Source organism: Camelus ferus, chromosome 6 (assembly GCF_009834535.1).
Source record: "Camelus ferus isolate YT-003-E chromosome 6, BCGSAC_Cfer_1.0, whole genome shotgun sequence".
Lineage (NCBI taxonomy): Eukaryota > Metazoa > Chordata > Mammalia > Artiodactyla > Camelidae > Camelus > Camelus ferus.
Window position 1 is genome coordinate 81545727 of NC_045701.1, and position 17065 is coordinate 81562791.

Below are 17065 nucleotides of genomic sequence, written 5' to 3' on the forward strand. Positions count from 1 at the left end.
AGCAAAAAGCATTAAAATGTGTTTTAAATGCTCTTGTAACTCTGTAAACTAATGCCCCAAACTAGGTCACTTTTTATTCACATAGCCAGCAAAATAAATCATTTTAGAAACTCCAATTTCTTAATACATATGATATAGTAAAAAACAAACAAAATTCAGAGGAAAAGGAAATGCATGCATAATATTTGTTCTTCACTAATTGTATTTGATTTAGGGAAACAATAAGAAAAAAGCATTACTCCATGGTTCAGTGTGTGATTCAGATTTACAAGAAAAAAAAAGATACATGAGTGGTGATATCTTTTAAATCATATACTCAGAAAACTCATCAGTATTTAGAGCTGTAAAGTAGTCAGGTGTTCATTTCAAAATCTTGGGAGATAAAAACTAGATGTTCTTTAGTGTTTCCTAGGAGAGAATGTGTGGATTTCAATGTATGTTTATTGCCACTTACAAAGAAGGAACAATCTGATAACACAAATATATATGTAATCAAGTTCATTCATACTGTTTTCCCACAGGATTGTATACCTTATTTTTTAAAGCCAATATCAAACCACATAAACATAGCCCACTGACACATGCCCATCCCCATGCCCTTAACTTGTGATAAAATCAATGGCAACACATGCAAACGCATTCAACGCCAATGCAAGTCCCTTTTCTAAAAAGGATAGAGAAGCTTCCGTGCAGCTCAGCTCTCCTATTATGGTCGTATGATTACTTCCCAAAGCTTTTCAAAGCATAAGGGCTTGCTGTCCCTAAAGCTCTGTAACGCAAACACATTAACTTAAGTTTTATATGTCTTGCTGCTCTTTAAGTGGCCTAGAAATAGAGTTCCTACCATGAGCTCCACCTGCTGTCACAATATTCAAACCTAAAATTACTTTACAAAGACTTCCCATAATTCTATTGGCGCCAGATTTCATACCCAATGAGAAATGCATTACCTATGTCTATCCCTGAGCAAAAGAGTATGTTCAGAACATTCTAATTTCAAATACAGGTTGGGTCTTCCACGTACACTGTCCCACTAATAACAGTTACCTAAACACACCTTGCTGCAGTTACACATTAGGATCCCAACAATAGGAACCACAGAGATCCATGTGTTTATCTGTGTTTATTATTAACCTGTCTACAGAAGAGGTTCAGAAATTGCCTGGGTAATTGAGTTCTGTCAATAGTTTTCAGACTTTTTTTTTTTCTGTTTTTAGCTGTAGAAAAGGTTCTTCTTTATAAAACAGGAAAGCCCGATGTGTAGAGATGAAGGCAAAGCTATTCAGTTTGGAGTGAGGTGGGCTCCCCACCTTCCCCTCTCCAGCAGTGCACCTGGAAGTGTCCAGAACCGAGGATCATGCCTTAAAGACCACTGGGACCAATAATGTTTACAAATCCCTCCAGACTCTGCAACTGTGCATTTGCCATACCATTGGAAGAATTCCTTCTGTTTTATAAACTACCCTTGGCAAAAGGGATTCTTCATGTTTATAATGAATATATACATATATATATATTTCTTTCCAAACTTCTTAATATATATGATATCAATATATCATATAGAAAGAAGTGTTATCTTTTCTCCTTTTTTGTTTTTAAGCAGTTTCCTAGGAGGGTAATCATCTTTCACCACATGGGTGGATATATTCAAAAAGCCCAACAAAACTATGTAAATTTTTCCTTGAAAGTTTCATTATGTATATATATTTTTTGTGGCTCACAGTTCTAAGCTTCAGGGTCAGTGCGCAGAAAGAGAAATCCTCTTGAAAATGTGGTCATCCAGTTTCCGGCTATCACAGTGAGCTTAAATTAGAAACTGCAATAAACTGGGAGAGTGAAGGAGAAAATAATAAAAATGCCAAGTTATTTAGACTGGAAGTCTGGTCCTGGATTTAGTAGAAAAGGGAGGGTACACATTCATTTGGCCATATATTAATTTTTCCAGGGACTGAAAATGCCTAAAAATGAGAGCTTAAAAGGATTAAGCGACCTTTTAAAATGTATAATGCAAGCCTTTCCTACTTTGAGAAACAAAATTCAGATTATGACTTTTGGAGGCCATGCAGGAAAAATATGCCCACATGAAAAGACTGTAAGGACAGAAGGCGAAAGTGGCATCAACAATGTTGAGTTGTCACAGTAAGATGGGTAAGTAAATTCAGAGGACTAATATTTTCTTCCAGCTACACACACAAGAGTAGGGGAATGAAGAGAAAAGAATCTACCTTAATGGAAGAAATCAAGTTTTACTGTATCATTGGGAGGAAAATGAAGAGGAAGAGTAAAAACAGGTTATAGTAGAAGAGAGAAATCTGAACCAATAAAACCTTATTTCTATCAAACAAGGACAGGAATCGTAACCTTTTTACTAGGTACATCTCCTGCTCGTAAACCTTCAAAGGTTCCTCGGCATTAATAGTGCAAAGTCCTGATACCGTATTCTGGAATTTAGAGCTTCATTAACTCCTTCTAGGCAAACTGGTCCTTAAACATCCTCCTTCTGAAACTCAGCTACCATCAGGGCCACGGACTCTGATGAACACAGCTCGTTTATAGGTATGCACTGTCCGTCCTGCTGGTGTGGGAGGTAAACCTATTCCAAGGAGGGCGGATTCTGTTTCCGTTAAGACTCGGTATTAACAGAATACTAACAGAAGGACTGCTGATAGCTTTGGGTATGCAAATCTGAGCGGCGTGCGGGGAAGACTGTAAAATGAGGTGCAGGGATCAGAGAGAAGAGATTTTTAGCCACTGGGGGTGGACACTTGGGGAAAGTGGGCCTGTGGGAGAAACTCCACGGGGTAGAATGCAGAAACTCTACAGAGAAGAAAATGCAAACCCGGCCTTTTCCAGTGCTGGCTGTGGAGAGGAAGTGACAAAGCCCCTTCTCTGCCCTGTTAAGAAACGTATCGGCAAAGTCTACAGGACGGAACATGGGACGTCGGTGAGGGCACGTATGTGCGGGTAAGTCCGGGTCCACGCCGAGTTCTACATCCACACGGCCCGGCACCTGCGAAGCATGGAGGGCAAGCTCGCAGCCAGCATCCACTTTTGTCCACTTAACTAACTTTATCCCCTTTGCTTCTCCCCTTTTCAAAACTCACCAGCCTTCCACATCCGGCTCCGGCCCACACCTCGGGCAGGAGGCATCACTCTTCTAAACTCTTAGAGGTCTTTTTGTCCCTAGTATTCCTGTGAAGTCTGATGGTAACAGAAGTGACTATTTCTTTCATCCTATCACATATTACTTTAAAAAACAAATTTTTTTTAAAATTTTTTTGGGGGGAGTAGGTTTATTTATTCATTTAGATGGAGGCACTGGGGATTGAACCCAGGACCTCGTGCATGCCAAGCATGCACTCCACCACTGAGCTATAGCCTCCCCCCTCACATACTACATTTAAGAACCATCTTTAGGTCCGTGTCGGTGTCTCCTAGTTCTTTACTACCCCGACAGTGAAACTTACTTAGCATCTTTAAACGGGGAATTAAATACATTAATTTAGTTGTGAATATCTGTGAGTGATACCACAAAATGGTCTTATGACTTTAAGATAAGGTAAGCATAATGTGTACTCGTTTCCCGGTTTTAGAAAAGAACTAAGAGGTCCATTGAAATCCGAAGTCAAAGAAAACCTTGCTATTCTGCAGGCCTCAGTTCTTCAGGTAGGACCCCAAGATAATAAAATATATGCAAAACAAAGACAAAAAATGTGTTTACAATAGAACTTAAAAGACTAGAAAATGGACATTTAAGTTTAAATTTAGAAAAAGCATACTTTTAATAGTCGACTCTCTGGCTCAAAACAACTCAGACAAGATAGCAATAAATAAAAGGATACAAGCCAACTGGCCATTAACCTCATCGTCCACAAATTACTTTTCAGTTAAACTGACCCTGGATAGCATGACTGAGTCAGAGTCCATAATCATCATTACGATGAATCACTCTCTAATTTTCCCACTGTTTAAATTTGAAGGTTAAAAGTAAGCTTCTTGGAAGGCTTTTTTTTCTTTTAAGTATTAAAGTAAAATATTTTCAACTGTTTTGAAAGGACAACAATATAATAAAACAGAAAAGAAAAAAAAAGTGCATGATCTAATCATCCAGTAGAAACAAACTTCTGATGTAGTTTGCTGTGGTTTTCTCCTTAGGCACATTTTATATGGATCTGGGGTAAACACACAGACAGCCGTGGGAGGATTCAGTGGGGCCAGGTGCGTGCAGTGCTGCACGGCCTTGGGCACGGTAAGCAAAAGGCCCACAAATCTTAGCTGCTGTTATTCACATAAAATGCTCTACAGTTTACCCCATAATGAAGTCAAATCATCTGAGCTCCACTTGGTCTTGCCCTTCATACAAGTGCCCAGACACGTTTGGCATGAAACCATTGGCCTATACGTAAGAAAATTCAAGAAACAGCCTTACAGAATTCACTGCTGTATTTACTGAACAGTTTGAGGAATCCATGTCCACCCATCAGTCTCTCCTGCATGTGACATCGTGAGAAAAATATGCCACCTCAGGGAAAACTACATCTCTCTAGAAGAGGAGTTTCTGTAGTGTGGATGCTGATCGCCGGACTTGGTTATGATTCCCTGTTTGCTCTGGACACCTGGTAGCTTAGAACCAAATTTGACATTAACCTCTAGCAACTGCACAGAACCTTGTGACTTGTCTTTTGAGTACTGACCCATTCCTGACTTCAACTCATTCAGTAAGTTCCCAGGACAATGAAGACTGGCCTCAACTCTGTCGCAATGACCAATATGAACCATGGCACATCAAGGGAAGGGTTTATCAGATGGCTGAAAGGGTAAGTTTGAGATTAGACTCCCCTGGTCTGCTACTCCCTAGCTAGCGGTGCCACCCTGGGCAGATTGTTTACTCTCTAAGCTTCAGGATTTTTTTTTAACTTATAAAATGGAATAATCCTAATATAAAGTTGTATTAAATTTAACAATCCATGCATAATACTCAGAGCTTGAATGGTAAACACTCAAGAAGTCAAAGCTATAAATATTACCTTTAATAACAATAAATAACACCTGTAAAAGTGCTCTGTAAACAAAGAACCATCGAATTCCAGGATTAAGGTCTTTTTTAATTTCTCTCTGGAGCCCGGTTTCTTCATTTTAAAAAAGGGAATATATGACCGTTTTCTAGGTTCTTCTAGTTGCAAATTTCTTTCATATTCTATACTTAGAGAAGATATGAAATGCAACACAGAGAACAGAGTTGTAATGAAATAATCCCTCTAAAATTAGGTAGCAATAGTCTGTATTGAAATCAACCCCAACACTGATTTGCTGCTTCCTTAAACAAGGGCTTGATTTTTTTTTCTCCCATTAATTCCTTGTTCCTAGTGCCTAAATTGTTTTTGCTGATACTCACTTGCTTGCTAGGTTATAGGCATTAAAAATGTCATTAGCACCTTTTTTGCTGTTCATTCTGGCTGCCCTCAAATTCTCCCAGTGTGACTTTCTTTCTCTCCTGTCTAGTGGCTTTGACTTAACTTTCCACTCTTCTTAATTTTCACAAGGAACCCCCATGGAAACAACCTACGTTTTAGAGAGACCAGAAGCTCTTGGGAAGTATGGTCTGGGCATCCAGGTTTAGGTCCTGGGGGAATGTGAGGACCTTGCCCAGTCAGGGTCAGTGCAGGATGTGAGTCTGGACCTTCCCCCAAGAAGCCAGGCAGCAACTGGGCCCTGCATGGAGGGCTATTTGGGGGGCATGCTGGAGACCAGGCACTACCTTGTCTGGATGTAAAAAGAGCTTCAATGGGAGAATTCCCAAGTCACAGCTACCCAGAAGAACTTTGGAAAGTTGATTACTCGTATAAATAGCTCCCAGAAAACCAAGGCCAACATTTCAGTTCTCCTTCAAGATCAAAACATTAAGGAGAGATAATACATTTGGTAAACAATTAATCTGTGCATACATTCCCTTCCTGTTAGAGAAAAAATAACATGTAAATGTGACTCATGTCACTGAAAGGGAGACAAGAAGGAGTTGATGGTCCGAAATTGGTTCAGTGTTGAACAGTTCTAATGAAAAAAAAATTACGTTAGCAGCATTCAGAGTTCAGCAGTGACTTTTTGCTAGGATGGCCATTTTACTCTTTCTCTTGGATGTCTGTATCCCCTTGAAGGGGACATGAATTGAAGCTGGTTGGAAAGTTAGGACCCTGGTTATAAGTCTGCTCCTTTAGTCATGAAGAAAGTGACGCTTTGAGAAGGTTAATTTGCCATTGATATCAGGACCACAGGAGGAAGGGGGAAGCCTGGAAGCTTGTAGACTAAAGAGAGCCCTTTCACAGTAATTTTGGAGCAAAGTGCTAAGCACCTACACTCCAATCTCATTCCTCCAACCCGATCTTCCCCAGAATTTCTCAGATGACTAATATACTTTGTAACCTTTTGAAATATACTTAAAAATTAATCATTAGGGAAAGAGGCTATGGCAGGAAGCACCTTAATGATCTGCTGGAGAAGTGGATGCAAGAGTAGCTATAATATCCCTGATACTAAATGCAAGGAAACACCTTCAGGAGCAGGTCCGGGAGCAGATCATCAAAGGCGGAAAGGCCTCCTAGGAAAGACTGTTTTCAGTATCAAAAAGTTCTAGTTCTGAAGCAATCCTCCGGCCATAATGAATTTCAGAAAATGTTGCATAATAAGGCAGACTTCATTATACACAAGAGAACTCAGGTGTGGGAGAGACCAGGTGGAGGTGGTGAATATGGGGGAACTCTTGTCCAGAACGTAAAGCTTTCATGTACATCAGAACAAATATCAAAAGGAAGCTCTATGACTGAAAAAATGTGAGTCCAAATTCAAGAATTAGAGAACTCAGAAAGGAGAGGGAATGTTCGTGGAATTTACAGAACAGCTCCAGCCACAAGTCAACCCTCTCTCAAACATCACGAGAAAAGAAAAGACAGCGGAGGAGACTAACAATGGCACACCTGGAAGACCCTTTGGCCACAGACCAGTCCTCACTTTATATCAGAGCACACGCACCCAAGAGAAACCTTTAGAATGTAACGAAGATGGGAAAACCTTCCACCAGAATTTACCCTTCAACGTACAACAAATTACCCATGTAGGAGAGAAACCATATGAAAGTAACACAGGTAGGGGAAACCTTTTTATGGAGTCATATCTACTAAATGTGAGATAATACATGGGGGGGGCATTAAGGATAGTGAATGGGAGGAGGATTTGTTGGAAGGCAAACTTTACATCAGAGAACTCACTATACCTGTAAGGAACATGGGAACCCTTTCTTCCAGAATAACACCTGTCTGTACATCAGAGAACTGGTTAAGGAAAGAAAAACTTCCTTGTGAAGTCAAATCCCTAATGCAGAATCAAAGGACATGCATAAGGGAGAAAATCTATGAGAATAATGAATGTGAGGGTGCCTTTGGCAACTACATGTATTTATGTAGAAACACTACAGAAATAAAATGAGTAGTGGAAGATCTTCATCCAGACAGAATCACTCACTGACTCTCAGGAAACTCCTAAGGGAGAGAAACCCTACCAATGCGGGAAAAAAAAAAAAGGGGGAAATCCTTCTGCCAGAAGACAGAAATCTTTCTAGATTGAAACACTCACATAGAAACCCAAAGGAAAAGTGTAGGGAAGGCTTCCCCAAGAAGTCACAACCTAATTAAATACAAAGAAACAATATTTGAATATTTTGCAAGTATGAACATTTTTAATCAGAAATTTAAAATCTGTGGTTTTAAAATTCCATCAAATTAGGGAGTATGTCAAAAACACCTTCCCCTAGCAATAATATTGTTCAAAAAGTCATGTTTCATAGGTGACACCAAACCTTGTATCCAAAAAACAATCCAGTAAACTCTTTCGTAAGCCCAAAATTTATAAATAAAAAGATTTTTAAAAAGAAAGAAAAAGTCAAACTGGGCAAAAGGACCCAGGAGCCAGCTGGAGGAGGCTCTCAGTGGCCAAATCTGGGACAAGTTGAGCACCAAATAATTAAGTAATGAATTATAAATCATTAAAAAAACATACAAATTCATGTGTCCATACAGATAATAGAGACAGACTGATCAATCAAGAAAAATGGAAGGCTCTTGCTTATAGTAAAAACACCAAGGCCTAACTGAAAGAGGCACTTGGATTATAAAATCATTACTTTGTAATCATTATGGCAAAAACTGGATCAGACAAGTATCACAAATGCAGACCAAATCTAGGGGAAAATTTTGATGAAAAGCAGACTATTTGCAATGTCTTAAATGTGTCTCTCCACAGACTGCTGATCAGTTGCAAAAGAAGAAAATATAAAGAGAACTAATACAATGGAGAAACTGGACAACATCTTGACCGGTGATAAAAATTAACATCATCTATGAGAGACAGACATGTGTGCCTACAGATGTGGCACCCTGAGAGGGACATGTCACCTGAGCAGGATTCTGGCGAGAACGCTTAACCTTCACCTAATTACAGAGAAGCATCAAACACACGATGAGGGCTGTTCTCAAAACACAAAACAGTAAGGGCTGGGCTACTTCTTCAAAAATATCAATGCTATAAAAAGAAAAAAAAAAAAAGCCTGCAGAAATGTCCCAGATTAAAGAAGGGTAAAGAGACGTGATGCCAAGGACTAATTCCTGTATGACATGGAAGATGCTACTAAGGACATAATCAGATGAAGTGACAACACCGGGATATAGACCGTAAAGTACATCAAAAACAAGTAACAATATAAACTTAGGATAAGCGTGCGGTGGTTTGGACGGCTCAGCGAGAGGAGGGGGTAGAGGTAGGAAGTGCAGACGACAAGGTAAACAGGATAATAAATGAGCAATTAAGTGAATCTGGCTAAAGGGTGTATGGCTCTTCTCTGTTCTACTTTTATTTTGCAACTTTTCATAAGCTGTAAATTGTTTCTCCCCAAAAAGTAATGTTTAAAAAGCCAATCCAGCATGCTCTGGGCCAGATCTCCTCAAACAATAGGTATTCATCTCCCTTCTCTCTCACCTGCCTCTTCCCTCTTCCCTCTTCCCTAGATCATTCTTGCCAAGCTCAGAAACCTCTTCTTCATGCTCAAAAAGAAAACAAGCAAACAGGGTTCCTGATCCACAGCCACTCTGGACCTGCTGAAAGTCTTATCCACTCACATTGTCACTTTCTCACTTTCCGTTTATCTTCAAGCCACTTGGGCCTGACCTCCGCTCTCACCACGTGCTGACACTGCTCTTGCTAAAGTCACCCAACACCCCAGCTTGCCAGATCCATGGATCCTCTTCAGATCTTTCACTTCTTGACCTTTCAACACCTTTCAACAGCGTTCCATAGTGCTGACCACACCCCTTCCTTGCAGTATCCACTCCTCTTAGCTTATGATCAAACGCTCTTGATTTTCCTCCTGCCCCTCTGCCCCTCCTGAGTCGCCTTTGCCATTTCCTCATCCACCTGACCTTTAATGATTACTGTTCCTACGAGTCTCAGTCTACACTCCCTCTCAGGTGGTCTTATCCACCCTCATGGCTTCAAAACCATCCACATGCTGATGAAAGTTCTGCAGCCCAGAGCTTTCCTCTGAGTGTCACAGTCATACAGCCCAACTGCCTTGACATCATTGACCGAAACTTCTCAAACTTAACATATTCAAGATTGAACTCTTGCTCTTCCGGAACCCTCAATCTTCTCCCCACCATCTTCCCATTCCTGTAAGTGCCACTTCTGTTCACCCAACTGTTCAAGTCAGAAAACCCAGATCACCGTGGTTTGGTGACATTATAAGCAACATTTTTTCTTTGTGCTTGTCAACGGTTTAAAATTTTCCCACAACAATCATATACTTATGAGTATATTAATTAATCAAAATTAAAAGAACCAAACCTCTTTCTTCTGGGTAATGAGAAACAAAACAAAGATTTGCTTAAACATAATGCTTTATAGTCTCTATATTTGTTCTCAGTTTTAGTTTTACAGGTGTCTGAATAAAAGTATTAAAAATTAACTTTCTATTACCGGAAGTGTTTGGATCTACTGAAGACATCACAGAATCAGCTTCTATCTAGAAGACAAGAAAGAACAGGATACATAATCTCATCAAATGTTTTCACAGTGCAAATTCTTAATTCCTGGTGTGTGGGGAAGCGATGTATTTTATGAGAAATTAACTTTGTTGAATCTAGCGAAAAAGTAACGTCACAGGACAGGTATAATCTTCATTTCACTCTTCTGTCTATAAGGTAACAGACGCTAAATTGCTACAGACTCTAATGGCCCTCCAATCTTTATTCCACTGACCAAAACAGTTTAACCATGTGAAATCAACTCAGCTGTCACATATATGCATAACCTAAAAGACAAACTTTCTGTTTTATACAAATACAGGCAATTGTTACAATGGGCTCTATGACTTTATTAAAAATTTTTTCCTGCCCGTAATAGTAACATGATGTAGCAAACATGAAAAATATTTTTGAAGTATGAAGAAAAACATTTTAAAAACCAACTGTCCAGTGAAAAACCATTGTTAATGTTTTGGCCTCGTACGGCTTTTTTTTTTTCTCCTATGCATTTTTTAAACATATTTGAGAACACACTGTATATTAAGTTTGGGACTGGCCTTTACTACATATTAAAACATTAGCATTTTCCCACATTGTAACAAGAGCTTTATAAACGTCATGGAATTAGAACCTTGGCAATATCTGACGTAGTTCCCCTACCTTGGATTCCAGGTTCCTCCTGTTCCTCCCAAGTAACCACTTCCTGGCACCTCTTCCTCATGGTACCCCTGCCCCCGATGCTCTACCCTCAGTCTGCTGACTCCCACACTCTGTACACTCTTCTTGGGCAATGCCATCCAGTCTCATGTTTCGACCTACCACCTGTAGGGAGTCTCAAATCCATCCCCAGCCCTCACCTCTCCACCCAATTTCAGATTCCTCCATCCAAGGGAGGTAGCACAATCTGAGAGCAAATCTTTACCACCATAACCTCAACATCCAGCACAGTATTTAAAAAGTGAAAGCACTTGGAGTGTTCACAGCTTCCTCAAACTTAATATGCCCCAATCTGAACTCACTGACTTTCCCCCAAACCTGCTCCTTCTGAATTTTCTTACTTGGTGGAATCAACATCCCTTTAGTCCTGTGGTCACATCACTCTGACATGGCCACCACACCCAATCGATCACCAAGGCATAACTGCTCCCACCACCACAGAATGCTTCCAGATACTTCATATCAGAAGGTTCTATCTCTGCTGGTCTAAATGATGCCCAGACTCCTTTACAGTTACCACTGGAATTAAACTCTCCTCCTTGTCCTCTTCATTTTCTGTTTTTAGTCTCTTCTCTTAAAATTTGTTAGAGTTTTTTGTAAGTCTTTCTACACTAAACTGTGAACTGCTTCAAAGTAGGGTCTATGTCTTATTCATCTTTATATCTCTTTATAGCAAATGTTCCTTTTATTAAATGGGACCACTTAATAAATTTCATTCTGAAAACATCTGCATGAATGGAGAAGTGATTTATAATATAAGTGCTTTCAGTAAATATTTCACTTGCTCAAAAGCAATATTTAAAAATAAAATCCCAAACCTCAACCAGGTATAAAAGCAAAAAGCTGTTAAACTTTGCAGAGGGAATACATTAAGTGTCACTTAATAAAAGTTCACGGTACAAATGATTGTTAATTGCACCGGTGATTTGTTGTTATCAGTACTTTACTGTTTAGTGATCTGCAGTCAATAAGCACTTCATTTGATTAAAAAATAAAATCGAAAACCTCAACCAAAAGGGAAAATCTGTTAAATTTGATGGAGTGTATGTATGTTACCATATCACTGTACTTCTCATTAAATTCCTCACTACTGTTCTAAAATTAAAACCAAGTAAGTAGATCCAAGGGTGATGAAGGCAGAATGAGACCAGATATATTTCCAGCTGAACCTGAATTAAATTCAGTGCTTCAAAGGCTGAGTCATTAGCTGACCTGCTTTGGAATTCCAGCTGCAATGATTGTGGGTTAACAGAAGAGCTGCAATTTCTGGGAGCCAGCCCCGACTACTTCTCCGAGCTCCATAATCAGCATCTCAGTAACTAAGCATCCCCTAGCAGTTGAACCACTCTGAACCTACCTGGGCTGTTCATGGGACATATTATATCAACAGAACCTATTAACAGTGAAGTTGTCGTGCACTTAAGCATAATGGGGCATCACATGGTCCCTGGCTTCTGCAGGGCTTCCAATCTCACAGGTAGAGCCCACTCATGAGAAACAGCTGGGCCATAGTGATTCCCAAGCCTTTTGGTCTAATGAGGGTAGAAGGGAGGGCACTCCAGGCAGAGCCCTGACTGCTCCCTCTGTTTGATGCCTGCAGTTGAATTTCTTAAACCTGGACGAGGTCTTGCCTCTAATTCCAGTTCAGCAGCTTAGCAAGAGGAATCCATCACTAGAATGGATGTAATAGACAAGAGGAGCAGCAGAGTGGGGGACAGGAAATCTGTCCTACTGAAGTGGGAAGTTCACTGAAGTTCAGCTCAACTCTCCTCAATTAGTGCAACCTTTCCTGGAGAGCAATAATGCCCAACAAGATTTCAAACGTACTTAGCACTTGTACTTCTAGGAATTTATTCCACAGATGCACATCCACAAGTAGAGACATAGCTATAAAAGAAGGCTCACTGCAGCAGTATTTGTAGGAATGAAAAATAATGGAAACAATCAAGATGACCAAAGCAAGAAAACTAGCTAAAGAGAATACTGGGAAACTATTTCTTTTTAATGTTACGGTGTGTGCTTTCATATTCATCGATTACTAAGTAAAATAAGCAGCTTAAAATAAAATAGGCATACTATGCTGCCACTCATGTTTTCAGCAGAATGCTAGGCGTGTTTGTCATGCATAGGAAACTTTGGAATGATACACAAGAAACTGTTAATAATGGTAAGTCCTGAGAAGTGGGACCCTTTGGTAGGGAGGTAGGGGATTTTACATCCAACTTTATACTTTTCTGGACTGTTTTAATTTTGACTATGTAAATGCATTATTTTTATAATTTAAATGGAGTGATTTTTTTTTTTTTTAATTTAAGGGGGGAAAAAAATCCCTGCATGTCACGTCCTCTGTGAATTCTTCCTGGTACCAATATCCCCCTCCCAGTCTTCCTTCTTGAAACCTTGCTAGCATCTCATAATTATAATTATTACAGCTTGGTTGTGACTTAGTCTTGGTGGATTCTAATTCATCCCTGAGGGTTGGGTTCTTAAGAATCAAGTAAAATTCAGCACTGGACATCTCTGAAATTGCTCAAAAGGCACTGGTTTGCTTCATAAACATCCTAAGCTAGCCCTCTGCACTTAGAATCCATCCACTATTGTGTTGTCTGCTCCATCCCCAAAGACACAAAAAAAGCTCTACCTTGGAGGGCTTGTACCCAAACAGCATTACAACAGCAACTTTAAAGTCCTCTCTGCTTAGATAGCCTTTGTTATCTTCATCGCACGCTTTAAATACCTAAAGAACATTAAATAGCTTTAGTTAATATGACAGAAGCCGTTTGTCCTATTATTTTTATTACTAACTCATATTTAGTTAAGAGGTCTCACATCTAACACCCAGCCTAACAGTAGTAACCCAGCTCGGAAGTGGAATTTCACTATCCTAATTTTAATTCTCAAGAAATCTTAAAGAATTGCTAACATTTACTCCCCCAAAAGTGCAAAGGACTTAATCGCACGGTTAATTCCTTTAAAACACTGGGATAAATTCTACCCAATATTCAGTCCTAGAATTAGGAAGGTGAGGCAAAGGCGGCGGCTTTGAAAGGCGGGAGGAGAGATGAAGGTTATTATAAACACACTGTGTCGCGGAGAAAAGAGAAGGAACTTGGAAGTAGCCAGAACACTAAACAGGGATGCAGAAGCCTTGAAGCCCTAGTAGGCTAGGACATTAACCATGACACTCTGGAAGGACAGTCCAGTCTTTATCTGTGCGAGTGAGAGCCCTGGGTGAAGTTAAAGCTTAGCTCTCTGGACACTTACTTCAACCCACTTCTTGTGTTCTGAGGGGCTGACTTCCCACATCTGTGGCCGGGCCCCAGCCTGGGAGAAGAACATAGCGACCGCCACACCCGAGTCGGGACAGCTGAACCCGGGACCTCCACAGCCAGAGCCTGGCTCGCAAACCACGGCGGGCCAACCCCAACACAGTTCAGGAAGTCAAACTCGGCCGAACACCTCCAACGTCGCCTCCCATTGGACGGCCTGCGAGCACTGGCGTTGATTCCGCAGTTCTATTGGTCAGAAGCTTTGTTTAATAACGTTTCCTTGGAACAGCCTACGGCCGAGAGGCTCACAGACCCGCCCCCAGACTTGGCTCCGCCCTTCTCGTCTCCTTAACTCCTGGCGCGCGGCTAGGGATCCAACTCATCCAGGTACTGTTTCAACGTGTCCTGCAAGATTCCTTTCATTTTCTGACCCCACACCTTGCAATAAATTACTTTTGATAATTTTGATGTATGGCACTCTGCTAAACAATATAGGAGACATAGAAAGAGTGTGAACAAAGCATAAAAGGAACCAATCAAAACAAGTTAAGTCCAGGATTCACGTACAGATCAACGAGTCACTGGGATCGAGCCCTCCAGGGTAGTTACTGTCTGTTGTCCTCCTGGTAACTTTTAGCACCAAGTACGGCGCCTGCCACAAAGCAAGCGTTCAGTAAACGAACCAAGTGAGCCCTCAGGACGTTTACACCAAGTTATTTCATTCAGTCCTCTGGAAGAGGCGCCTAGTTTGAAGGAAGCTCCGAGAATAAATAGAAATAGCATTGAGCCCAAATTCCGCAGCAAACATTCTTACTAAAGGCAAGGAATATGACGAGGACTCCATTTTGCAAAGGAGTTTATCTCAGTCCCCTCTCTTCTGGCAATTCAGTAAGATTAAAAAAGCAAAACGCACACAGAGGCAAGCACACCTGTTTCAACGAAAAAAACAAAAAAACAAAACAAAACAAAAAAAAACCAGGCATTCGAGGTGGATTCTGAGGGAGCTCATTTAGCCTTCTATTTTACAGCAGGTTTTACAGCCCGCTTCTCCCGGGATACTGGTCTCAGCCGTCAGCTTCCTCGAACCTCTCAGCTGATCCTCTTTGCCTTTAAAATACAACCCCCATCCCCACCATATCTCAAGCTGGGGGACTCTGAAGCTGTCTATAAAAATCCCTGCAAAGGTGATAAGTTTTGCTAATTAAGGGAGAAGTGAGGGAACACTTCTTTTTCTCTTTCCAGGTTTCCTCTCCTACCCTTCCTAGGGGACCCTTCTGCATCCCCTCAGGATCCGGCGGGCTTTAGGGCCCAGCGGCGGGCGTCCCGGAAGGGGAAGGGGCAGGGCCTAGAGGTGCGAGCCGCGGGCCGGAGAGTTTGAACTGCGCGCAGGCGCAAGCAGCGGCGGAAAAACGGGATCCCAGGCGGCTCTGCACTCGGGGGGCTGCAGGTGCGTGTTTAGAGGCTGCGGGCTCTGGGGCCTGGGGTGCGCGCTAGGCGGATGCGGGAGCCCGGCCTGCGATTCTGCTCTTTCCGGCGTGGTGCGCGGGCCGATAGGGTCCCGCGAATTCTTGAGTTCCTGGCGGGGCTGGAGGCGGACCCTAGGGAAGCGGAGCATCTTGTAAAGGCACTGGGTAGGGTCCCCTCCCGGGCCTCGGCTTCCTCCGGCAATAGTACCTGTTTGGCGGGAGCATCTGGTGCTCTAGAGACCGGAGTCCTGCCGGAGGGGTCCCTTATTCTTATTCTGGGTTCTCTGTAGTAAAAGGGTGGTTACGGCAGTGATAGCCAGCATGTTGGGCTCTTACTCTGTGCCAGGCATTTAACCTTTCTGTGTTCGGTTTCTCCATAAATGAAACAGTTGTGGTGAGCGTGAAATGAGTGTATACCCGGTAAAGCGCTTCGAATTGTGTCTGGCCCGAGTTAACCGCTCAGAAAAGTTACCAGCTGTCCTTACTTCCTCAACGTACCGCAAATCAGCCCTCCTCGCTCCATCCCCACCGCTTTCAACAGCTTCCCGAGTCCCTGCAGGAGGCTCCTCACGTATACTTTTGTCTCCCTCCAAGCCATTCTCCACACAGTTGTAAGGAACGTAGTATTTTTAAAAATGTAAATCGGACCAAGGTACCCCTCTGCTTATTAAAGCCCTTCATTGGGGCCCTACTGTTCTTTAAATAAAATCTAGGATCTTTAACTTACTTTTCCTCCTCCACACCCCCTTCATCCTGGACCACCAACCTGTCCTCCTTACCCAAGCCCTTCTGTTTCTTAGATTTACTACAACCGTGTTCTCACCTCCTGGCCTTTGCTGGCCGGTTCCCTCAGTTGGAATGCTCTTGTTTCCCTCCCCCACTTTTATTTGGCGGGTCCCTTTTCATCCTCCAGAGCTTTCTTAAATGTTATTCAGAATATTCTGTTGTAAGGGCATCCCTGTTACGCTCTCATACCTGTAAAATGAGAGTATCTGTAAAGTGAATATCTGTAAAGATACCTTGGGTTTTTTTTATGTTGTTGTTTTTATTTTTGTTTGGGTCAGTCTGTTTCTTTCCCCCAAAATATAAGCTTTTCTAGGGCAGATACTATTTCTATATTAACTTCTTATTCCCCGTGCTTGGCACATAGTGGCAGCTCAGTAAATATTCGTTGAATGAACCAACTCTGGGAGGTAGACATGATACCCATTTTGCAGAGAAGGAAACTGAGGCTCAGTAATTAAGTAACCTGCTCAAATGCACATTTGCCACCTAGTAATGACTGGACTTGAAAGTGGGGTCGATGTGTGCCCACTACTGACCACACCTGGCCTCAGTTGAGCTTGACTCCCATGCCCTCCCAATGGTCTGCAAGTTCTATAACGAGGAGCAGCTGTGTCTGGATGATAGGGGGAGAGGAGAGGCTAGCAGCTTAAAGAGGAATTTGCATCCACAATTTTTTTTCAGTCCCACATAGAAGCTCTAATTTTATGAGTTGGCATTTGGTGGGAGAACTTCTTTAGATTTTTATCCTCGGCATTGTAGC

General features: G+C 41.6%; 2 protein-coding genes across 12 annotated transcripts in view; one reads left to right on the top strand and one right to left on the bottom strand.

Annotated features, from left to right (window-relative positions):
* The window catches only part of EFCAB11 (EF-hand calcium binding domain 11), a 134586-nt gene extending 120338 nt beyond the window's left edge, over positions 1-14248 (bottom strand). For 6 of the 9 annotated variants that reach the window (XR_004320895.1, XR_004320894.1, XM_032482495.1 and 3 more), the window contains exons 1-3: positions 14049-14247; positions 13426-13521; positions 10021-10066 (exon numbers count right to left, since the gene is read on the bottom strand). Coding sequence is in view for 6 of the 9 variants with exons in the window: in XM_032482495.1 (XP_032338386.1) it covers positions 10021-10066; positions 13426-13521; positions 14049-14123 (217 nt within the window). In the remaining 3 variants the exon portion in view is untranslated. Of the gene's footprint in view, positions 1-10020; positions 10067-13425; positions 13522-14048 lie in introns of all 9 variants that reach the window. The other 3 variants (XR_004320893.1, XM_032482493.1, XM_032482497.1) reach the window with 2 other exon arrangements.
* A 1137-nt stretch (positions 14249-15385) lies between these two features.
* Positions 15386-17065, top strand: part of TDP1 (tyrosyl-DNA phosphodiesterase 1) — a 69722-nt gene continuing 68042 nt past the window's right edge. For all 3 annotated transcript variants that reach the window (XM_032482492.1, XM_014566128.2, XM_006192844.3), the window contains exon 1: positions 15386-15500. The gene's annotated coding sequence lies outside the window, so the exon portion shown is untranslated. The remainder of the gene's footprint in view (positions 15501-17065) is intronic.